At 53.5% G+C, this 24,201-nt stretch overlaps 2 protein-coding genes across 11 annotated transcripts in view; one reads left to right on the top strand and one right to left on the bottom strand.

The window, feature by feature from the left end:
* The window catches only part of RCC1L (RCC1 like), a 35,314-nt gene extending 27,873 nt beyond the window's left edge, over nucleotides 1-7,441 (top strand). For all 9 annotated transcript variants that reach the window (XM_016945265.4, XM_054655712.2, XM_054655709.2 and 6 more), the window contains one exon: nucleotides 6,518-7,441. In XM_016945265.4, coding sequence (XP_016800754.2) covers nucleotides 6,518-6,867 — 350 coding nt within the window. In that variant the 3' untranslated portion in view covers nucleotides 6,868-7,441. The remainder of the gene's footprint in view (nucleotides 1-6,517) is intronic.
* A 9,840-nt stretch (nucleotides 7,442-17,281) lies between these two features.
* CASTOR2 (cytosolic arginine sensor for mTORC1 subunit 2) overlaps nucleotides 17,282-24,201 on the bottom strand; it is a 66,773-nt gene continuing 59,853 nt past the window's right edge. For both annotated transcript variants that reach the window (XM_519151.7, XM_054655713.2), the window contains exon 9: nucleotides 17,282-24,142. In XM_519151.7, coding sequence (XP_519151.3) covers nucleotides 24,077-24,142 — 66 coding nt within the window. In that variant the 3' untranslated portion in view covers nucleotides 17,282-24,076. The remainder of the gene's footprint in view (nucleotides 24,143-24,201) is intronic.

Genomic DNA, 24,201 nt, shown 5'->3' with positions numbered 1-24,201 from the left:
TTTTTGAAACAGGGTCTTGCTTTGTCGCCCAGGCTGGAGTATGGTGTGATCACACTCACTGCAGCCTCAAACTCCCAGGCTCAAGCTATCCTCCTGCCTCAGCCCCACAAGTAACTGAGATGTGGGATGGGATGACAGGCATGTGCCACCACACCCAAATAATTTTTTTTTTCTTTTTTTTTTTAAGAGACGGGGTCTTATGTGTTGATCTCAACCTCCTGGTCTCAAGTGATCCTCTTGCTTCAGCCTCTGGAATAGCTGAGATTACAGGCATGTGCCACCACACCCGGCTTATTTTATTATTTATATTTATTTGTTTTATTTTATTTATTTGAGAGATGAGGTCTTCCTATGTTGCCCAGGCTGGTCTCAAACTTCTGCCTCAAGTGGTCTTCCCACCTTGGCCTCACAAAATGTTGGAACTACAGGGGTGAGTCACCGGCTTGGGTGATCTTTATTCTTTAAAACAACTATGTTCAAATTAATCTTCCGTAGGGGATATATTACATCATTTAAAAAGTATTCCAGAAAAGAAGAGAAAAAAAGAGTAAAACTTTACTTGTAGCTCATACACTGGTACCAACTAGTTATTCTTAGACTCGCAGAATTTGGCCTTTTCTGAGTATGTGGGCCCGGGAGGTGACATCTGAGCCACCTGATTCAAACCTCTGCTTCCAGAAACTTTCCAGGACATGTTTTTTTGCTACACGTTGAGACTCATCCCTCAGAGAGGTTCAGTGGTTTCCCAGGGTCACATATCTAAGTTGGAGTCAGAGCCAGGATTTGGACTCAGTTACATCTGACTTTTAAGACAATGCTCTTTCCACGGCCACCCACCTCCCTGGGCGAGCCTGAAGCTGGTGTGGAGAGAAGGCAGCACGCAGTGGCACGGAACATTTGACCAGGTGTTGTCTGGCCTTCCAAGACCCTCTGACCTAAGGGGGAGTGCCACAGACCTACAGCAGGCAGCGAGGGGGTGTGGAGTGGCCTTCACCCCTCATCCCCCAGGGAGCGCCCTGGCTTTCCACAGACAAACATTCCAGCCTGGCTTCGGGGAGGGCAGGGCATGGACAGCGTGCTGGCACGTGATGTCCATTCTCTCTCATCCTCCAGACACCTTGAGGGTGGGGTTGCTCCCTCCACAGTGCGCACACGGGGACACGGAAGTCAGGAGCGAAGGGGCTTGCCCCAGGTCTCACGGCCCCTGAGCTCATTGGGTATAATTTGAACTTGCGACTCTGCCTGTAGACGGTGCTTCCCCTCCCCGTGGGCCCTGCAGGTCAGGACCGGTGGGGTCTGGAGACACAAGCTGGGGAGCTCGCTGACTTCTAGCCTCGCTTATACGACTCCTTCCATAGCCCTGGGTCTTAGGTGGTGGTTCTTTTTTTTTTTTTTTTTGAGGCGATGTCCTGCTTTGTCACCCAGGTTGGAGTACAGTGGCACAATCTGGGCTCACTGCAACCTCCGCCTCCCGGGTTCAAGCGATTCTCTTGCCTCAGCCTCCCCAGTAGCTGGGATTACAGGCATGTGCCACCATGCCTGGCTAATTTTTGTATTTTTAGTAGAGATGGGGTTTCACCATGTTGCCCAGGTTGGTCTCGAACTCCTCACCTCGGGTGATCCACCTGCCTCGGCCTCCCAAAGTGCTGGGATTACAGGTGTGAGCCACTGCTCCTGGCCGGTGGTTCTTTTTTTTTTTTTTAAATTATTGGCCAGGCGCTATGGCTCATCTCTATAATCCCAGCACTTTGGGAGGCCAAGATGGGCAGATCATGAGGTCAGGAGTTCGATACCAGCCTGACCAACATGGCGAAACCCCGTCTCTACTAAAAATACAAAAATTAGCCAGGCGTGGGGGTGCACGCCTGTAATCCCAGCTACTCAGAAGTCTGAGCAGGAGAATCACTTGAACCTAGGAGGCGGAGGTTGCAGTGAGCCGAGATTGCACCACTGCACTCCAGCCTGGGCGACAGAGTGATACTCTGTCTCCAAAAAAATATATATATATTATTTTATTTATTCATCTGTGTATGTACCCACCTAGGTGGTTCTAACAATGCAGGAGAGGAGTACAGGTTAAAAGCCGGGCACAGGCCAGGCATGGTAACTCAACGCCTATAATCCCAGCGCTTTGAGAGGCTGATGCGAAAGGATTGCTTGAGGCCAGGAGTTCAAGACCAGCCTGGGCAACATAGTGAGACTCCATCTCTACAAAAAACAAATGACCCAGGTGCAGTGGCGTGTGCCTGTAATCCCAGCTCCCTGGGAGGCTGAGGCAGGAGGATCACTTGAGCCCAGGAGTTGGAAGCTGCAGTGAGCTATGATCACACCACTGCGCTCCAGCCGGGGGCAACAGAACAAGACCTTGTCTCTAAACAAAAATTTAAAAATACAAAAGCAGCTGGGTGCGGTGGCTCACGCCTGTAATCCCAGCACTTTGGGGGGGCCGAGGCGGGCGGATCACGAGGTCAGGAGTTTGGGACCAGCTTGGCCAACATGGTGAAACCCTGTCTCCACTAAAAATACAAATATTAGCCAGGTGTGGTGGCGCATGCCTGTAATCCCAGCTACTTGGGGGGCTGAGGCAGGAGAATTGCTTGAACTTGGGAGGCGGAGGTTGCAGTGAGCCGAGATCGTGCCCCTGCACTCCAGCCTGGGTGACAGAGCGAGACTCCGTCTCATTGAAAAAAAAAAAAAAAAGAAAAGCTGGTGCCATTGAACTGCAGAGCTGGGCGCCGGAGCAATCTCCCTTTCTCTGGCTCTCTTGTCCCCACGAAGGACTCACCGCTCAGGGTTCCTTCTTCGCGCACCCCCGTCTTTCACCTGGTGGGCGTTCGTTTTAGCAACTTGTAATTGTGGATAGGGATGTTCCTAAATGGATTCTGCTGAGACTTTTAAGAGAGTCACCAAGGCTAAATATGGTTCTGGTTTTTGGAACTGTTTCCCTCAGCAGCGGAGTTGTGAGTGTAAATTGGCTTAGAAGAAAAACGCCATTTAACCTTGCCTAGGACAAAAATAAAACATGGCTGAGGGCAGTCTCCTCTTGGACTCAGTTCAGAGACCGTGTGAGATTGTCCGCCAGGGGGAGCTGGAACCTTGGGGAGCCTCCCGCTGGTCCCTAGGGCTGGCTCCCAGGAGCCGGGCCCTTGCTGCCCACGCCACCCGCAGCAGAGACCATCGTGGCTTCCTTTGCTTTGGGCTTGAATGGCCAGAGCCCTCGGGGAGCAAGGACCTGGGGGCTTAAGTGCAGCCGTGAGGAAGCGCACTGTCCCGGGAAAGGTAAATAAAGTGCTCCCTAATGGCTGGGGAGGTTGCTAAGAGGCGGTCGGGGCCCAGTCACTGCAGAGGCAGCCTGTTTTCTTCTCCCGCCAGCCTCTCAGGCTTTCTGCATCGACGTGCCTTTGCGATTCACTGGGCCCCGTTCTTGTTTGTTTAGTGATTCCTGTAATAGGTTCTGCTAAAGACATTCATTTGTTTAGGGACAGGGCTGGGGGATGACAGCATGACTTGGTTTCTAGCATCCATCTGCTGTGGCCAGGAGTCCCTAATGGTCTTGTCTCCTGGCGTAGGTGCAGAGCTCCGGGGTCGGCGCCTGCCGCCTCTCGGCTTTTAGGGCTAGGCCATCTGGATTAGGCGGTTTCCCTCTTTAAGCTCGGTAAACTCCACAGACTGTGACAGATCCCCTTTCCAGCTGTCACACCACCTGGCTGCGTGCTGCCACCAGGGGAGGGTGGTCGAATTCAGATCTGGTCAGTAGATCAAGTGCCAGCATCCTGGCAGGGGTCTTCCGGCCAAGCCAGGCAGGGTCACTTTCTTTGCAGTTGGCACTTAAGAAAGGAAGAGAAGGCCAGGTGCAGCGGCTCACGCCTGTAATCGCAGCGCTTTGGGAGGCCAAGGCAGGTGGCTCACGAGGTCAGAAGATCGAGACCATCCTAGCCAACATGGTGAAACCCCATCTCTACGAAAAATACAAAAATTAGCTGGGCATGGTACTGCATGCCTGTAATCCCAGCTACTTGGGAGGCTGAGGCAGGAGAATCGCTTGAACCAGGGAGTCGGAGGTTGCAGTGAACCGAGATTGCGCCACTGCACTCTAGCCTGGTGATAGAGCGAGACTCCGTCTCAAAAAAAAAAAAAAAGAGATGCATATCTGCTTCTTTGCACAAAGAACCTCTGGAAGGCCAGGCCTGGGGATCACACCTGGAATCCCAGCACTTCGGGAGGCTGAGGCAGGAGAATCACTTGAGCCCAGGAGTTCGAGACCAGCCTGGGCAACATGGCAAGACCCTGTCTCTACAAAAAATACAAAAATAAGCTGAGCATAGTGGTGCATGCCAGTAGTCCTAGCTACTTGGGAGGGTGAGGTGGGAGGATAGCTTGAGCCCAGGAGTTCGACATTGCAGTGTGAGCTATGATTGTGTCTCTATAATCCAGCCTTGGCAACATAGTGAGACCTCTGTCTCTACAAACAAACAAAATTAGCCAGGCATGGTGGCACATGCCTGTAGTCCCAGCTACTTGGGAGGCTAAGGCGGGAGAATCACTTGAGCCCAGGAGGTTAAGCCTGCAGTGATTGCACCACTAGACTCCAGCCTGGGCAACAAAGTGAGACTCTGCCTCTTTTTTGTTTCTGAGCCAGAGTCTTGCTCTGTTGCTCAGGCTGGAGTGCAATGGCGTGATCTCGGCTCACTGCAACCTCTGTCTCCTGAGTTCAAGCAATTCTCCTACTTTAGCCTCCTGAGTAGCTGGGATTACAGGCGCCTGCCACCATGCCCAGCTAATTTTTGCATTTTTAGTAGAGACGGGGTTTCACCATGTTGGCCAGGCTGGTCTCAAACTCCTGCCCACCGCGGCCTCCCAAAGTGCTGGGATTACAGGCGTGAGCCACTGCGCCCGGCCTAGACCCTGTCTCTTAAAACAAAAACAAAACAAACCTCTGGAAAGTTAATAAGAAATCAGTTAAAAGTAGTTTTCAGTTCAGAGGCAGATGGGGACTGGGGCAGCTGGTGATAGGGGTGGTAATGAAAGACTTTTTTTTTTTTTTTTCCGAGACAGAGTCTTGCTCTGTTGCCCAGGCTGGAGTGCAGTGATGCGATCTCAGCTCACTGCAACCTCCACCTCCCAGGTTCAAGCGATTCTCCTGCCTCAGCCTCCCAAGTAGCTGGGGTTATAGGTGTGCGCCACCACACCCAGCTAATTTTTGTATTTTTAGTAGAGACAGCGTTTCACCATGTTGGCCAGGCTGGTCTTGAACTCCTGACCTCAAGTGGAGTCCACCTCAGCCTCCCAAAGTGCTGGGATTACAGGTGTGAGCCACTGCGCCCAGCATAAAAATCATTTAATAGCTTTTTCTTCTTTTTCACTGAATGTCCTTTTATCTAGCAGCTATGTGAATGCACTACCTAGTCATAATAAACAAGAAAGAAAAAGCAGAGTGCCCCTTTCCTGGATAGCTGGATTGGCTATGGCCCTGGGCACACCTGGAGTTGTTGAGGGTGTCCGTTTCCATGGCGAGGCTATAGAACAGTGGGCGCCCTTCCAACAGGCTACAGCCTCCATGTCTCAGTGAGGCCATCTTCTTGCTCCCTTGAGGCTTGGGCTGTCCTCTGATGCCATGTTGTCAGCCCAGACAGGCAGTGTGATCAGGGCTCCTGGCAAGGGTCTTTGAGACACAGCCACTGCCCCTGCTTGGTGGTCGTGACTTGGGACGCAGCCTGCCTGTGACTGGAGCTGGGGGTGACGGGTAAGATGAGTGGAGATGTTGGGCCAGTGGGGCCTGATTCCCAGACTGGACCTGCAAGGCAAGAGACAGGGTTTCTGGAGCTTGTTTTTGAGACGGAGTCTCGCTCTGTCACCCAGGCTGGAGTGTAGTGGTGCAATCTTGGCTCACTGCAGCCTCTACCTCCTGGGTTCAAGCAATTCTCCCACCTCAGCCTCCCGAGTAGCTGGGATTACAGGCGCCCGCCACCACGCCTGGCTGGTCTCAAACTTCTGACCTCACGTGATCCGCCTGCCTTGGCCTCCCAAAGTGCTGAGATTATGGGCGTGAGCTACAGCGCCCAGCCCCTGGAGCTTCTTAGTGAGCCATAACAGTGGCTCCCAGGAGAGATCTCTGAACACCTGGCCTGGGGGCATGGAGCCTAGTGGGGTTAGGGTCAGAGGGGAGCAGCCCCTGTAGGGCGTGCAGGTTCCAGGGATGCACACAGGCCCATGTTCCTGCCCGACGTGCCCTCTCAGGCTGATGTGAATGGTGATGGCTGCCATTGACTGGAGGGAGTTGGGATGGCCTTGTCCTCATGACCACACGCAGTTGTCCTGATGGACCTGCTGGGGAGGCCTAAGTGCCCCCATTCCCAGAGGGTAGGGAGCCGAGGCTCAGAGAAGCTGTCTCCTACTGAGACAAGCTGTCTCCTACTGAGTCTCCTACTGAGAGGCAGGGCCGGGTCGGCCAACACCAGCGCCTGTCTCCTCCGGGTGCGCCACCCCCACCCATGGTATGCTGCATCTTATTTTTCAGGTGACGATGCCTGGGGAGCCTGTGGACGTGGCATGTGGCGTGGACCACATGGTGACCTTGGCCAAGTCATTCATCTAAACCTCCCTCACCTGCTTGGGCGGCCCCGTCCCGGGAACCACTGGCACTCCTTGGCAGAGGCCAGCGCGTGGCCAGCCCCCCGGGGTTCTTGGATGGTGGCGGAGGACCCTGCGTGCAGTGTGACGCTCTGTCCTGAATCCCTTAGCGGGTACCTACCAGGAGGATCAGGGCAAGGTCCCTCTCCAGTTGCAGGTGAGGCCTGCGGAACTCAGCTTGGATGGCAGCCTTTGGTGGGCCGCTGTGGCCCGCACGTCTCTGTTCTCTCCAAGTAACATGCGACGGTGTCTGGTGTCACGTCTCGCCTGAGAAGCCCGTCTTAGGAAAGCTTAGCTTGAACACAGTGCTCGGGAGGTTTCTGCTCTGTCTGTCATGGCAGTCTCTTGGTTTGTGTCTGGCCAAGGCCATGCGTGTGCCTCGGACCGAGCCCCAGCTTAGGCGAGGGAGTCAGGCTGGCTTCCGCCCTCGGTTTTCATTCAAGCCACCCTGCTCATGGCCCTTCCTGGCCGCCTGCCACACCGCAAGCTCACTGGGGGGACACTAGAAGCACCGTGGCCTGGGATTCCATCTGGAGCTGTCCGCAGGTGCCAGCCCCAGCCTCCTACCACGCTCACTGCCTGGCTTGGAAAAGTTAAGAAGCCCCTCAGGAAGAGAATCGAGGCCAAGTTCCTCTGCGCCGAGGGCCCCGAGCATATCCGCCAAGGCTCAGCTGCAGTGCCAGGCGGAGGAGGAAGATCCAGAAATTGTGAACAATGTTTGATTTAGTAGCGTGACTTGCCTTTCCCTTTAAAAACATCTTTTACAAATCTGTCTTGGAATAAAGTCTATTTTCTGCCTTTTGGTTTTTAAGCTCTGAAGAGATCTTCTTAAATCTTACTTGATCATTTAGAGTTTTGCTTTTATAAACAAGCCTTTTGATACAGAGGCAGAAGCCAGTGAAAAATACTTTTATAGAGATGAGGTCTTTTTATTTTTTTTTTAATAGAGACAAGGTCTTGCTATGTTGCTTAGGCTCCAACCCCTGGCCTCAAGCCATCCTCCTGCTTAGGCCTCCCAGAGTGCTGGGATTATAGGTGTGAGCTACCGTGCTCAACTGAAAAATAGTTTAGAAGACAGTCCTACTTGACAAATATTTTCTTTTTCTTTTCTTTTCTTTTCTTTTTTTTTTTTTTTTGAGACACAGTCTTGCTTTGTTGCCCAGGCTGGAGTGCAGCAACATGATCTCAGCTCACTGCAACCTCCACCCCCTGGGTTCAAATTATTCTCCTGCCTCAGCCTCCCGAGTAGCTGCGACTACAAGTGTGCGCCACCACACCCAGCTAATTTGTTTTCTGTATTTTTAGTAGAGATGGGGTTTCACCATGTTGGCCAGGCTGGTCTTGAACTCCTGACCTCAGACGATCTGCCTGCCTTGGTCCCCCAAAGTGCTGGGATTACAGGTGTGAGCCACCGCACCCAGCCATACTTGACAAATATTTTCTGAACAGATTATACTCCCGCAGTTCAGTTGGGAGAAAATACTTGGTACTCATGTCACAGGCTGGACTCCCATGCCCTGTCTGCCTTTACCTCGTTCCTTTAATGCGTTCACAACAGATACTTGTCATGTGCCCCATCGGTGCCCAGTACTGTCCTCATGCTGGGGCATGTGGTGACAAAAATCCCCGCACCATGAAGCTTACATTCTAGGGAGGGAAACGGGAAAAATGAGAAGCAGCATGTGAAGTGGTTCTGTGGGCCGTCGAGAGAAAGCAGGAGGAGAGGATGGGATCTCGGGAGGGCTACCCTTTATTTAGTTAGTTAGTTAGTTATGAGACGGAGTCTCGCTCTGTCGCCCAGGCTGGAGTGCAGTGGCGCGATCTCGGCTCACTGCAACCTCCGCCTCCCGGTTCAAGCAATTCTATCTCAGCCTCCCGAGTAGCTGGGATTATAGGTGCCTGTCACCACACCCAGTTAATTTTTGTATTTTTAGTAGAGATGGGGTTTTGCCATGTTGGCCAGGCTGTTCTCGAACTCCTGACCTCAGGTGATCCGCTCACCTTGGCCTCCCAAAGTGCTGGGATTACAGGCGTGAGCCACCGTGCCCGGCCTAGAGCTGCACTTTAAAGTGGAATGGTCACCCAGCCAGCAGTGTCCTTGCTGTGACCTGCGGCCATGAGAACCAGCCACTCAGATATCTAGGGGAGGGGCCCTTCACCTGGGCTGCGAACCCCATTCTTAGGTTTATTACAGTCAAATTTTCTCATAAACTTGAAATAGAAATTGAAAACCATGTGTCATTTTTCCTTCCTGAAACCGTTACTGGGGCTGGGTCTAAAGTCGCCTCTGCAGTGAAGCAGGGTAATCCGACCTCAGTGAAACTCAAGCCGCAAAGCACGTATTGATCTAGAGACGGTAAGTGCCCCTGGAGGTCAGACCCGGGTCACACTGGGCGGGGTTCAGGATGGCAGGTGAGGATGGGGGATGGAGGGTCTCTGGAGAAGGTGAGTTTTTAATAAACCTCCCACCCTAATGGCAACCAAGATACAGATCTAGTAATGATCTTTTTTGTTTGTTTGTTTGAGACAGAGTCTCTCTGTTGCCCAGGCTGGAGTGCAGTGGCATGATCTCAGCTCACTGCAACCTCCGCCTCCTGGGTTCAAGCAATTCTCTTGCCTTAGCCTCCCGAGTAGCCGGGCCTAGAGGCATGCACTACCACGCCCGGCTAATTTTTGTATTTTTAGTAGAGACGGAATTTTGTTACGTTGGCCAGGCTGGTCTCGAACTCCTGACCTCCAGAGATCCGCCCACCTCGGCCTCCGAAAGTGCTGGGATGACAGGCGTGAGCCACCAGGTCTAGCCCCAGTAATGATCTTGACTTTGGACATAGCAAGCAGTGTAGAAGCAGGGACGTCCTTCGGTTTGTCTTTTCTTTCTTCCAGCTGGGCTCTGTCTGCCCAGGAGGGTTGCTTGGCTGTGCCTTCTGTGGGTCACGAGGGCTCCTGGTTGGAGCTCTTCTGCTGTGGACCAAGCCTTCTCCCCAGCTGTCACCTGTGCCTGCATCTCAGCGTCTGTCCTCTCTTTCCCTAATGCCGCCCCTCCCCCAACCCCAGCATTTGACACACATGTCCATAGAAACCCTACTATGCCATTAGCTTGATTGCTAGGCTTGATCATCGTGTTCCTGCAAAAAATCAGTGTTTGCAAGCTCCCGTCTCCTCTCGCTTTAGTGAGCACGTGAATGGCACCCACGATGGAGTGAGCCTTGTACCAACCCCATGTGTCCCCAGGCCATTCTCCATACACACGGACTCTGTCCCTTTCTCTCTGATGGGGTCAGTAACCAAGGTCAGAGAGGCACCCGGGTGGAAGACGTAGCGTGTCCAGGTTGTCAGCCTTGAGGAGGCCCCCCCATCTCCCTCGGACAGTTTGCAGGGGTCGTAGGTCCAGTTTTCCATCCTCTTCGCCCCTGCAGGTATGCAGACCGCCACTCCACACTAATTTCTTCGGGGAAGAGATGGGTCTCACTGGCATGAAAACCCTTCACAGCTAATCCAAGCTCAGGTTGTCAACCTCAGTAGAACGCTGTCATGACTTGTTTCTTGAATACATGGTCAGCCCACATTTTCATTAATTGAGGAAATACTTCTGCGCTGACTGTGCTCTGCATGACAAAGTCAAATCCTGACAAATAATGCCCTAAAGAGAAGGCTCGGGCACGGCCCAGCAGGTTGCATTCTGAGGCCAAGTGCCCAGTGCCGTGCCTGGGCCAGAATCAAAACTCAGGATGTGCTTATGAAATCCCACATTTCTCTCGCCTTCCACCCGGTACTAGCATCTAAAGGAGGCCTGGCCTTCACCTGGACGGCAGTGGGAGCTGCTTAACCTGTTATGGGAGGCCGGGCGCAGTGGCTCACATCTGTAATCCCAGCACTTCGGGGGTCCGAGACAGGCAGAGCACTTGAGGTCAGGAGTTTGAGACCGCCTGGCCAACATGGCAAAACCCCATCTCCACTGAAAATACAAAAATTAGCCGGACGTGGTGACGCGCGCCTGTTGTCCCAGCTACCCGGGAGGCTTAAGCAGGAGAATCGCTTCGCTTCCCTGCCCTACTCCACTCTTCGACCTTGGGGAGAGGCATTCCTCTCCCGAGACTGGGTTTCCCCCCGGAGGCAGGAGGATGTCATCTGCCACTGGCACAGGTGGCTTCACAAGGCTCAGTGAGCTGCCTCCCAGGGACCCTCCCTTGCCACGGAGCCACGTTCTGAGCTCCTCAAGTGGGTGCCAGTCTAACCACTGCAGCATCTGAGGATGCAGTCACCAGACTACCCACAGGCCCTGATCCAGTTAGCCCCAGCTCACGGGCTGTCGTCCATCCACCCCTGCCTGGTCTGACTTCCTCCACCCCTGCCTGGTCTGACTTCCCATCTAGGCACTCCTGCCCCCGCCCATGGAGTAGGAATGAACACTGGTCTGCGCGCCAAAAAAAAAAAAAAAAAAAAAGGCGGGAAGCGGAGGTTGCAGTGAGCCAAGATCACACCACTGCACTCCAGCCTGGGTGACAGAGCAAGACTCTGGCTCAAAAATAAATAAATAAAAATAAAAATACAAAAATTAACCATGCATGGTGGCATGTGCCTGGAATCCCAGCTACTCAGGAGGCTGAGGCGGGAGAATTGCTTGAACTGGGGAGGCGGAGGTTGCAGTGAGCCAAGATTGCACCACTGTACTCCAGTCTGGGTGACAGAGCGAGACTCTGTCTCAAAAACAAACAAACAACTGTTCTGGGGTCTTCTCTATGCAATCCATGGCACCAGGACTGACCTAGTGGCCCAGCTTAACCACCTGATGGGACAGACCCTTTCAGAGATGGCCATGAGGGCAGCACCCGGCACTGGCCCAGCCCCGCCCCAGGCAGCATCTGCTCCAGGCTCTGTCCTGCCTGTGATCGTGCACCAGGCACCTGTCCCTGCCTCCAGGACCCCACACTTGCTTTCTCCCTCCCAGGGGACACTATGCAGCTACCCGAGACGCTCCTGCTGCACCAACCAAGGGTTCCGAATTCATTAAACACCAGCCCCGATATTTAACATGGGAGACAGCAGTAGCCTGGGTTAAGCCTGAGCTGGAGACAGTGTTAGGAGTCCTGATAGCTGTGCTTTTCTTGGATTTGGGGCCACCATGAGGTGCATCCTCTGTGGTCATGTTTAAGAGGATAAACCATGGCCAGGTGTGGTGGCTCACGCCTGTAATCCCAGCACTTTGGGAGGCTGACGTGGGCTGATCACAAGGTCAGGAGTTCAAGACCAGTCTGACCAGTCTGAGACTGGTGAAACCCCATCTGTACTAAAACTATAAAAATTAGCTGGGTGTGATGGCACGTGCCTGTAGTCCCAGCTACTTGGGAGGCTGAGGCAGGAGAATTGCTGGAATCCAGGAAGCGGAGGTTGCAGTGAGCCAAGATTGAGCCATTGCACTCCAGCCTGGGAGACAGACCGAGACTCCGTCTCCCCCCCCACACAAAAAAAAGATATAAACCATGGCCAGGGGCGGTAGCTCACGCCTGTAATCCCAGCACTTTGGGAGGCCGAGGCGGATGGATCACCTGAGGTCAGGAGTTCAAGACCAGCTTGGCCAACATGGTGAAACACCGTCTCTACTTTTTAAAAATACAAAAATTAGCTGGGTATGTTGGCACATGCCTGTAATCCCAGCTACCCGGGAGGCTGAGGCAGGAGAATTGCTTGAACCCGGGAGGCAGAGGTTGCAGTGAGCCAAGATTACACCATTGCACTCCAGCTTGGGAAACGAGCAAAACTCCATCTCAAAAAAAAAAAAAAAAAAAAAAGAGTGACTTTGGGATTCCTTGGAGCAGATTCTACCCCTCAAACCTGGGGTTCTCATTCTCAACCCTGCTTGTACAACACTATACCATAGAATCATCTGGAAGCTTTTAGTTTTTGAGACGGTCTTGCTCTGTTGCCCAGGCTGGAGTACAGTGGTGCGATCATAGCTCCTTGCGGCCTTGAACTCCTGAGCTCAAGTAATCCTCCTGTCTCAGCCTCCTAAGTGGCTGGGATTACAGGCACGCAAGCCATGCCCGGCTAATTTTTAAAATTTTTTGTAGAGATGGGGGGACCTCACTGTGTTGCCCAGGGTGGTATTGAACTCCTGGGCTCAAATGATTCTCTTGCCTCAGCCTTCCAAAGTGTTGGGATTACAGGCATGAGCCACCTCGCCCAGGCTTTTTTTTTTTTTTTTTAAATATATAATATAACATTTTGCATATTTATTCATCAGTTGCTGGACATTTGGGTTGGTTTCACTTTTTGACCATTATAAATAATGTCAAAACATTCATGTATAAGTTTCACATTGGCCCAGCGTTTTGTTTCTGGAATGTTTTTGTGTGAACATAAGTTTTCAATTTTCATGGATGTATACCTAGGAGTGGAGTTGCTGCTCATTCATTTAATTTTTTTGAGTTTTGACATTTGCGTCATTTAATCTACAACACACTCTGTAAATTCCAAGATACTGAATATTTATTTCCCTGCATACAACTTGGGCTGTTCCTTGCAGGCTCATGGCAGGCTTTCTGCCTGCTTTTCTTGTGTTTCTGCCGCTAAAGTGGGGACCCAGGCCGGGCGCGGTGGCTCATGCCTGTAATCCCAGTACTTTGGTAGGCCGAGGCGGGCGGATCACTTGAGGTCATGAGTTCGAGACCAGCCTGGCCAATATGGCAAAACCCCATCTCTACTAAAAATATAAAAATTAGCTGGGTGTGGCAGTGTGTGCCTATAGTCCTAGCTACTGGGGAGGCTGAGGCACAAGAATCACTTGAAACTGGGAGTTGGGGGCTGCAGTGAGCTTGGATTGCTCCACTGCACTCCAACCTGGGTGACAGAGCGAGACTCCATCTCTAAATAAATACATAAATGTAAATAAATAAATTAGGGAACCCTCTTGGTGCCCAGTAGTCATCAGAGCTTATAATGACCAAGTACGTAGAAATGGGCCCCACCCATGGTGGCTGATGCCTGTGATCCCAACACTTTGGGGGGCTGGGTTGGGAGGATCACTTGAGCTCAGGAGTTCAAGGGCAGCCTGGGCAATATAGCAAGACCCCCATCTCTACAAAAAATAAAAAAATTAGCCAAACATGGTGGTGCACGCCTATAGTTAACAGCCACTCTGGAGGCTGAGATTGGAGGAGTGCTTGAGACCAGGAGTTCAAGGCTGCAGTGAGCAAATAAATTTAAAGAAAAAAACAAACAAACCAGGCCCTGGGTCTAGCTGATGCTGCCTGAGTTTCCCACTCAGCTCAGGTAGACATCTGTTGGAAAAACATCCCAAATGTGATGTTCTGCTACCAACCTTTACAAGGCGAAGACCTCCACATTCAGTTGCCAAGAACCGTCAGAGCAATCACCTTTTTTGTTTTGTTTTGTTTTTGGAGATGGAGTCTCGCTCTGTCGCCCAGGCTGGAGTGCAGTGGCGCGATCTCAGCTCACTGCAACCTTCGCCTCCCTGGTTCAAGCGATTCTCCTGCCTCAGCCTCCCAAGTAGCTGAAATTACGGGCACACACCGCCATGCTTGGCTAATTTTTTGTATTTTCGTAGAGACGGGATTTCACTGTGTTGCCCAGACTGGTCTTGAACCTCTGAGCTCAGACAATCCGCCCACCTTGGACTCCTAAAGTGCTAGGACCACAGGTGTAAGCCACCACGCCCGGCTGCAATCACCTTTCTTTCTCGGCTGTCCTCCAATGTGCATCCAGACCTGTTGCTTTTTCTACCGCATTCCTTCTTTAAAACATCAAGATATAAGTCACATAACATAAAACCATTTACAGCACACAGCTCAGTGGTTTTTCGCAAACTGTGTTGTGCAGCTGTCACCATGATTTCATTGCACACATTCCCTTTCGGTGCATATTTTCTTTCCGCTTTCTTCACCATGTGAGCTGATCCGACACTCCCTCCCCTGCCCTAGTCAGCTGAAATTCACATGACAAAACCAGGGTCGGCAAAGTGACCAAAGATGACGCCCTTTCCTTTTGTGGCCTTTGCTTTATTTTTTAATTTTTTTTTAATTTATTGCTTTTTACAGACAGGGTCTTGTTCTGTTGCTCAGGCTGGAGTGCAGTGGTGTCATCATAGCTCACTGGAGCCTCCAACTCCTGGGCTCAAGTGATCCTCTGGCCTCAGCCTCTGAGTAGTTGGGATTACAGGTATGCACCACCACACCTGGCTAATTTTTTTTTTTTTTTTTTTTTTTTTTTGATAGAGACTCGCCCTGTTGCCCAGGCTGGAGTGCAATGGCATGGTCTCGGCTCACTGCAACCTCTGTCTCCCAGGTTCAAGCGATTCTTCTGCCTTAGCCTCCCGAGTAGCTGGGATTACAGGTGGCTGCCACCACGCCTGGCTAATTTTTATATTTTTAGTAGAGACGGGGAGTCACCATTTTGGCCAGGCTGGTCTCGAACCCCTGACCTCATGACCTGCCTGCCTCGGCCTCCCAAAGTGCTGGGATGACAGGCGTTGAGTCACTGCACCTGGCCCACCCCACTTCTTAATTACCACTACGGGTCCTTCTTTGCCTTTGCATTCTACCTGCTGTTTCTTGTCTAACTCTCCCGTCCCTCCCTGCTTCTCTGTCTTCCCTCTACTATTGGCCGGCAGCTGGTCATTTCCTGGTCCAAGCACAGCACCCCTTTGTGGTCCATCCTAGCACTGCATCCCTTGTAATGCTCCGGGAAGGACCCCTGGTGCAGGGGCTATAGTGGGTCCCCAGCACCAGCATAAGGGGATGATTTTGAGAGTTTTGGGGCAGTCAGGATCGCCCATGGATGTTCCGGCTCCAGTGGAATTATCTTTTTTTTTTTTTGAGACAAAGTCTCACTCTGTTGCCCAGCCTGGAGTGCAGTGGCACAATCTCAGCTCACTGCAACCTCCACCTCCCGGATTCAAGCCATTCTCCTGCCTCAGCCTCCCAAGTAGCTGGGATTACAGGCACCCGCCACCACGCCCAACTAATTTTTGTATTTTTTTTTTTTTTTTTTTTTTTTGAGACGGAGTCTCGCTCTGTCGCCCAGGCTGGAGTGCAGTGGCGCGATCTCGGCTCACTGCAAGCTCCGCCTCCCGGGTTCACGCCATTCTCCTGCCTCAGCCTCCCGACTAGCTGGGACTACAGGCGCCCGCTACCACGCCCGGCTAATTTTTTGTATTTTTAGTAGAGACGGGGTTTCACCGTGTTAGCCAGGATGGTCTCGATCTCCTGACCTCGTGATCCGCCCGCCTCGGCCTCCCAATTTTTGTATTTTTAATAGAGATAGGGTTACACTATGTTGACCAGGGTGGTCTTGAACTCCTGACCTCAGGTAATCCTCCCGCCTCCACCTCCAAAAGTGCTGGGATTACAGGTGTGAGCCACCGCACCCAGCCCTCCTGTGGTATTATCTGAAGGCCCGAGCGACAGGACTTGTCTTCAGACCCCAGGCATAAAAGCTTCTCAGCAGCTAGAACTCTCTTGGGCTCAGGGTGATGGAAGAATATTCAGCTTCCATTTTCACTCCCGGTCTCCAGGGTCTCTTCCTGTGGGCCAAGGGTGAGGCAGGGTTGGGATGGGGGCTGATGGGGCCTAGGGCAGGTATGGGTCTTCAGCTCTGCCCTGCTCACAGCTACCCCCCCACGGAAAATCTCAAGAGAGGAGAAGGGGAAGGGTGTCAGTCTAGAACCTGCCGGTCTCAAGCCCATCTTTTCTTGCTGGCACAGCCCCAGTGTCCCGCCTACCAAGAGGGCAGTAGCCAGAAGCACGGTGCTCCTCTTTCCTGCCTGCAGGATATCTAATCTGGAGGTATCAGCTTCTGGGCTTCTGGAACTTACCTGGAGCTGTGATGTCCATGGCAGGGCTCTAGGTTTGGGTCAGAGACCCTTCAGCCAGGCAACCAGCCCCTGACCCTTCCCTTGCCATCAGAAAGGCCCCGTCCAACTCCTTCCCCCCACCATCCCCACTCCCAGGCCTGGCTCTGCCCAAGGTCTGGGTGGGGATGCTGGGCATAGTAGCTGGCCTCCAAGATGGCCCCCAGTCATCTTTACCTCCTGGTTTCCACCCACTTATGTAGTTCCCTCCCATGTCAAATCAGAGCTGGGCCGTATCACACCAGAGCATGGTAGAGGCAACGGCGTGTGAATTATGTGGCTAGGAATAAAAATAACACTTTGGTTTCTAACCTGGACCCTTGAATCTCTTGCTCTGGGGGAAGCTGGGCGCCATATTGTGAGGACACTCAAGCAGCCCCGTGGGTTGGCCCACATGGGGAAGGACTGAGGCCTCCTGCCTACAGCCAGGCCTCACTTAGAAGTGCATCCTTCAGTCCTTAGTTAAGATTTCAGACAACGGCAACCTCATGAGTGACTCTGAGCCAGAATCACTCAGCCAAACTTCCTGAATTCCTGACCCACAGAAAATATGATCTATAAATAATGATCATGTTAAGCCGCTAAGTTTGGGGGCAACTTGTTATACAGCACCAGGTAACTAATACAACCCCTCCAGCTCTGGGGGCCCTTCCTCAAATTCTGGGTGTTTTTCTACCCGCCTCTAGCCCCTGGCCTGTGTTCCCCCGACCACAGTGTGGAGGAGAAAGAGATGAGACCAGGTTCTGGCTAGATCAGCAAAAAACCAGACGGCCACCAGCCACCATCGTTTTTTTTTCTTTTCATTTTAATTAACACTTTACAAAGTACAAAATATACTGTCTTTTTTGGGGGAACATTAGGTAATTTTTTTTTCTCCAACATACAGTACATGAATCTCGAGGGTTTTGTGTTTCTTCAACAAGAAAATAAGCTTGAGGGCCCCGGGGGGTAGGGATAAGATGGCAGGTTCTCCCCTTCACCCAGATCTTGGGACCGATGGAACGCCGCTGCTGCTGCTGGTGACCCGGGCACGCCAGGTGAGGGTTGGAGGGGGTTGTGGGCAGGAAGTCCCCTGCCCCCACTACGATGGGGGGGGCTCTGGGCAGGGCAGAGGCCCCTCAGTACACCATCCATCCACTCACCCCCATCTCAGGATAACGGAAATGATTTTGGCATAGAGAAAGAGGAGGGCTTGGGACTGTTATCAGCTCCCTACTCTTAGAGGGAACTCTGCTCAACTCTTCCTAGACCGTCTTCTGAATACAGGTAAACTGAGGCAGTGGAAGGGAAACCGCACTGGCCTTGGCCTGTCTTGGGACCTGAACTTGGCCTGCTGTTCACCCTGCCACCTCCAAAGTTTGGGTGAGGGGCAGGGGTCTCCAATTCTTCTGGACCTTCTTCCAGAATGAGCCCCAGTAGATGAGGGAGTGCCGGCCCCCACAAACTCTCCCTGTGAACACCATCTGCAGGATGGGATGCCTTTGAAGAGTCAGCACGGGCAGCCCCAGCCCCCCTTCCAATCACAGCTGGGCTGTATCAAACCAGAGCATGGTGGAGGCAACGGCGTGTGAATTCTGAGGCTAGGGATAAAAATAACACTTTGGCTTTTACCCTGGGCCCTTGAATCTCTTGCTCTGGGGGGAAGCCGAGCGCCATATTGTGAGGACACTCAAGCAGCCCTGTGGGTTGGCCCACCTGGGGAAGGACTGAGGCCTCCTGCCTACAGCCAGGCCTCACTTAGAAGTGCATCCTCCAATCCTTAGCTAAGATTTCAGACAACAGCAACTGCTCAAACTGTTCCTGACACCTTTGCCCCCCTCCAGAGTAGTTCTGACAAGTGGGGTGAGGCCATCCTACCAGAGACGCCCCACCCTCTCCCCTGGAGCCAGGGTCTGCATTCGAGTCCTGCCCTCACTCACCTAATCATTTCTGCACTCAAGGCCCGACAGCAAGACTGCTACTGAGAACTCAAAATACTCCAAGAGCCAGTTCCATATCTCAGGTGTGGGCTCTGCACACGTGCACGCACACACTCTAATGCATAGGAACACATCCACGCTCACACGTACATGCACAAACGTGTGCATAAACGCACCTAGGCCTGCACCCCCACTCCTAGCACACAGGCCACCCTGCACTTCCAATTTCCATAGCTCCTCTTCCCTTATAGTGACAGCCACAAGCTCTCTCGGCCACCAGGCTGTCCCTGGATGCCATGGCTCAGACCTCAGGCTCCTGCCTCTGCTCCAGGCTGGCTTCCTTCCCTGGGGCCTCTTTCGTTATTTTCTTGTAGAGGCAGGGTCTTGCTATGTTGACCAGGTTGGTCTTGCTATCCTGGCCTCAAGCTATCCTCCCGCCTTGGTCTCCCAAAGTGCTGGGATGACAGGCCTAAGCCACCGAGCCCGGCCTCCTTTGAATGGGCCCCCGCCAGGCCTAACCCCCTCCCTCAGCATGGTACCCAAAGCCAATGTCTTTTCTCTGTTGGAGAAGCCCCCTGGCCTCACTCAGGCTCTGCCTATTATACTAACCAATGTCTCCAATGCTCCAGGCCCTGCTCGAAGCGGACTAGAAGGTTGGGGGTGCTTCTTCCCGTCCCCATGCAAAGCGCTTCACTCAGGAAGTGGCGTCAAAAATCCCATTGGCCAGGCAGGGTATCTCATGCCTGTAATCCCAGCACTTTGGGAGGCGGATCACCTGAGGTCAGGAGTTCAAGAACAGCCTGGCCAACATAGTGAAACCCTGTCTCTACTAAAAATACAAAAATTAGCCGAGCGTGGTGGTGGGTGCCTGTAATCCCAGCTACTTGGGAGGCTGAGGCAGGAGAATCACTTGAACCTGGGAAGCAGAGGTTGCAGCGAACCGAGATCGCACCACTGCACTCCAGCCTGTCTCAAAAAAAAAAAAAAAAAAAAAAAGATCCCCCCATTGCAGGGCTGAGGTGCTCTTGCCCTAAAGCCCCCTCTCTTAGCTGGGGCTGGGAAAAGCCCTGGTTGTCACCACATCCAGATCTCTAGGCTCAGAAAGGGACCCAGGGTGGCCTTAGGACTCCCCAGGGTATCCCTGGAAAATGTGGCCAGGAGGAGGGGGCCAGTGGGAGGTGGCCTGTGTTCACCTTTGAAGATCACCAAATAGTGCCCTGGGCTTTAACAGGGGCCTGGCCCTTCCTGTCTTCCCAGTCTTCTCTCCTGACCTCCAGGGCATCCTCTGTCACCTCAGAGGGCAAGCCCCTCCAGACCAAGCCTCCTCCTGCTGAACAAATGTCACCCTGGCTATGCTGCTGCTTCCAGAGGCCACACTGGAAGCCTCTGATCCCCCAGCTCCTTCCTTTCCCACCAGCAGCCTGGTGCCTGGAGGTGAGAGGAGGTGAGAATGCCAGTGGTTTGGAGTGAGGCTTTGGGTCCCCGCCTCTGAATCTTGGGGAGGGGAGGCTACCAGGGTCAGGCCTGCAAGCCTCTCCAGCTCGGATGCATGCCTCGGGCTGAGGATGGTGGTGTGGGCAGTGCCCCTTGAAGGAGGGTGGTCCTGGAGATGCCCATGGAGGAAGGAGGTGCAGAGTCAGCAATGCCCAGATCTTTGCTGGGTCAGGACGATGGGCTGAGGGAGGAAGGGGTGTCTTGGGAACCAGGGGAGCCCCACGACGAGGCAGAACTTATCAGTGGCAGGGAGGGGTGGTCACTGCTCTGTTCCTCCCCATCCTTCAGCTCCCACTGGTACTCTGAATGCAGCAAGGGGAGAGGGTGGGGTTGAGACTATCTGAGCTTTTCTTAATGGAGAACCACACAGGGGCCAAGACACACACTCCAGGAGCTCAAGTGGCAACCCCAGGGTCACCTGCTCGCCCCTAGAAATTCCATGAGGCCGGGCACGGTGGCTCATGCCTGTAATCCCAGCACTTCGGGAGGCCAAGGCGGGTGGATCACTTGAGGTCAGGAGTTCAAGACCAGCCTGGCCAACATGGTGAAACCCCGTCTCTACCAAAAATACAAAAATTAGCCGCGTGTGGTGGTGAGTGCCTGTAATCTCACCTACTTGGGAGGCCAATGCAGGAGACTCGCTTGAACCCAGGAAGTGGAGGTTGCTGCAGTGAGCTGAGATCGTGCCACAGCACTCCAGCCTGGGCGACAGAGCAAGACTCCGTCTCAAAAAAAAAAAAAAAAAAAAAATTCCATATCATAGAGAGCCCTCTTCCTCCCCCACCAGGCACCTGCCCCATCCGCCAGTGCCAAGACAACGGGCCCACTCCTCTGATTACCTCCGGGGGATGGACGGCAAACAGGTAAGGAGTTCCATGCAACTGCGGATGGAGCCCCTCTGAGAAACACATGCCCCTCCAAGTGGGGTCTGGAGAGACCCTCCCACCCAGCAGACCAGGAGATAGCTGGGGGACAAGGGCAGACGGCCCCTGCCTGGGAAAAACCACACTCACACCCCACCCCGAAGAGCTGTGGAGACCAAACCAAGACTACACTACACACAGAACGCCGAGAAGATAAACCAAGCTTTACGCGAGCAGGATGGGGACGGGAAAACTAAAGGGGCCCCCTGTGACCGAGGAGCAGGGTCCCCGGGGGGCAGCTCCCACGGAGCGGGCTGGAACAGGGACCACCCCTGCAGAGCCAGCCAGGGCGGAGAGCCATACCCTGGCCCCAGCGCGCCCCGACACACATGCTTTTCTCCATGACACGAGGCCAGTCCCCAGGAGCAGCCCCAGGAGCACAACCTGAGATTTCTAAGCTTGCAGGTTACAAAAAACAAAAAAAAAACAGAGAAGCTGCCTGCGTAAAAAGTGCTACCCACGGAGGCAGGACACAGGCAGCGTGTGGCCCATTCAGCAGGCCCAGGTCTTCAGGGTGAGGCTGCTGGCGAGGGCAGGGGAGAGGGGGCATTCTGGTTAAAAGCAAGAAATTCCAAATACTCCTCCCTCAGGATCAACATCCCCCCAAATAAGGGCGCCCAGGGACCTTGCCTGGGGAAAGTGGGGTGCAGAAGGCATGACCCACGCCACAGCGGGCTCTCAGCACCCTTCCCACGTCCCATGTCACAGGCTCTTTGAGCTGCTGGCTTTGTTCTCTCAAGTCAGGTCTGAGGGAACCCATCGGCTTCTGTAATAATCGTATTGCCTATATACTTGAATTAAAAATATATGGTGGCTCAAATGTGCCCGCGTGCATGGCAGACGGTGCGGGGTGGAGGCCGTCACGCCCATACACGTGTGCACACACAGCGGGGGGCTGTGTCCACGGACTGCGCACACAGTATATATTAACATATATATTGCTCAAGTATATATGCTATTTACAGTATATATCTCTATCAACATAAAACACAGGTATTTATAGGTGTGTACAATAGATACGTCCTAGGAAGTCTAGGGGACACACGACTCTGGGGTCACGGGGCCGACACACTTGCACGGCGGGAAGGAAAGGCAGAGAAGTGACACCGTCAGGGGGAAATGACAGAAAGGAAAATCAAGGCCTTGCAAGGTCAGAAAGGGGACTCAGGGCTTCCACCACAGCCCTGCCCCACTTGGCCACCTCCCTTTTGGGACCAGCAATGTACGAGTTTTGTTCTGGAGTTTTGTGCAAAACAAATTAACTTAAAAAAAAAAAAGTTGGTTTCTAATTAATGTGGTGGGCCTTCAACACCCACAAGGATTTTAAAGAACCGCTTCTCCTTCTGGTGGGCTTCCAGGGCTCAGAGGGTCCCACTCAGAGAAGCAGGGAGCACTTTGTCAGGACTAGAAAATATCCCTTCTCCTCTGACCACAGAAACAGCACAACTCGGCTGGGTGTGGTGGCTCACGCCTGTAATCCCGGCATTTTGGGAGGCCGAGGCAGGCGGATCACTTAACTCAGGAGTTCAAGACCAGCCTGAGCAACGTTACGAAATCCCGTCTCTATTAAAAAATACAATAACTAGCCAGACGTGGTGGTGCGTGCCTGTAATCCCAGCTACCTGGGAGGCCGAGGCAGGAGAATCACTTGAACCTGGGAGGAGGAGGGTGTAGTGAGCCAAGATCGTGCCACTGCATTCCAGCCTGGGCAACAGAGCCAGACTCCCATCTCAAAAAAAAACCCAAAAACAAAAAACCCCGCCAGAGCCAAAACCACAGGGGCCCTTGGTCCTGCTCATTCAGAAAACCACCCCACTGGAAGGGACACCACGGCTAACCCCATGCCTCCTGGACATGACCACTCAGCTGGCCTGCCACCCGGCTGTCCACCTCCCCATGGCCCTCGGGTTCCCTCACCCCCTCCGGTGCTCAGATAGAACTACAGCTGGTTGGTGGGAGTTCCCATGTGGGGTGCCAGCGGCTCCAGCGTCTTGTAACAGATCTCTGCTCCTAGCTTCCCTTCAGAAGAGAGGGCCCAGGCTCCTGTGACATCTCCCGACTCCCACTGCCTGTCCCTGGAGCCACAGAGCACCAGCTTAGTGACACAGAGCCTCCAGGCTCCCTTGACAGAACTCAAACAGGTCCTATCCCTGCCAAACAGAAACTACCGCCAAGAGCAGCCTGGGTGCAAATACATTAAATAAAAAACTAAAACGGAGTATGGTTTTCTCTATTAAGGCTCAGTTAAGCTGCCTCCTGGGTCAAGTACTCATGAATGCCACAGCCCCCAGCCAAGGGGCGGGTGGGCAGGCAGGTGACTTGGGGGCAGAGGAGGGAGGAGGACGGCGGGGAGTCCTATGCTGGTCTAGTTGTCTGCTGGGGAGGTGGGACACCACCTAAGAAACCTCAGGCCTGGAAAGCCAGGGATGTCCCTGCTGGGGGAAGCTGAGGCTCTACCTGCCCAAGTCGGGTCCAGGGAGAGCCGAGGGGACAGGAGCTGGTGCTCCAGGCTGGTGGGTCTCCTGGGACCCTCCCTCCTCCCCCAAGGACTGACTGCTTGTGGGGGAGGGTCTGGACAGGGCCCTCTTGGCAGTCTTGCTGGGAGTCGGGCCCAGGCCCTGTGGTTGGCAGGCGAGGTACAGGGGGAGTCTGGGTCCTTCCCAGCTCGGGGATCCCACCTGGGTTCCTGTCTGAGCCTCACCAGCCCCGATGACCTGAGGGGGCCATGCTGGCCTCCACTCCGAGGGAACCAGCCCTGAGCTGATGGAAGCAGAGACCAGTGACCACAGTACTCACCCCCAAACCCTCCAGGGCACCCCAAACTCGGCCCCACCCCGCCAGCCCCAGCCCTGCAAGGTGACATGACAGCTGGCACACCGGTGTCTCGCAGGAGGGACCGGCTTCCCTCGGCATCTGCCCCTGGCCGTGGGTGAGGCCGGATGAGAAGGCGGATCAGCTCACAAGCTCCCTGGGCCTCCGAAAGCATTTTCCGGGGTGGGGGAGGTAGGGAAGAGAAAGGTCGTTCTCTGGAGGGTCGGGGGGCTCCGGGAAGGCAGGAGGGCATGGAGAGGCCTTGGCGTGGGCCCCTGCCCTGGAGGGATTGGCAATCAAGGGAGTCTCCCACAGAGGCCCCTTCCTCAGGGTCCCCAGGCTGATTTTCCAGTCTGTAGAGAAATACTGCAAGATCAATCTTCAGGGTTAGGGCTGGGCCCGGGCGGCGGCAGGGAGGAGCAGAAGAGACCCTTCTAGTGCTTCTCTGCTTGGCTGACCTTCAGGGCACTGATGACACCATTGATGTTCTCTTCGGGGACCTGTGCAGGGGTAGAGGAGGCAGATGCCTGCCCGTGAGCCCAGGAACCTGCTTCCCCAC

Source organism: Pan troglodytes, chromosome 6 (assembly GCF_028858775.2).
Source record: "Pan troglodytes isolate AG18354 chromosome 6, NHGRI_mPanTro3-v2.0_pri, whole genome shotgun sequence".
NCBI classification, from domain to species: Eukaryota; Metazoa; Chordata; class Mammalia; order Primates; family Hominidae; genus Pan; species Pan troglodytes.
This window is presented reverse-complemented; position numbering and strand designations above follow the sequence as displayed.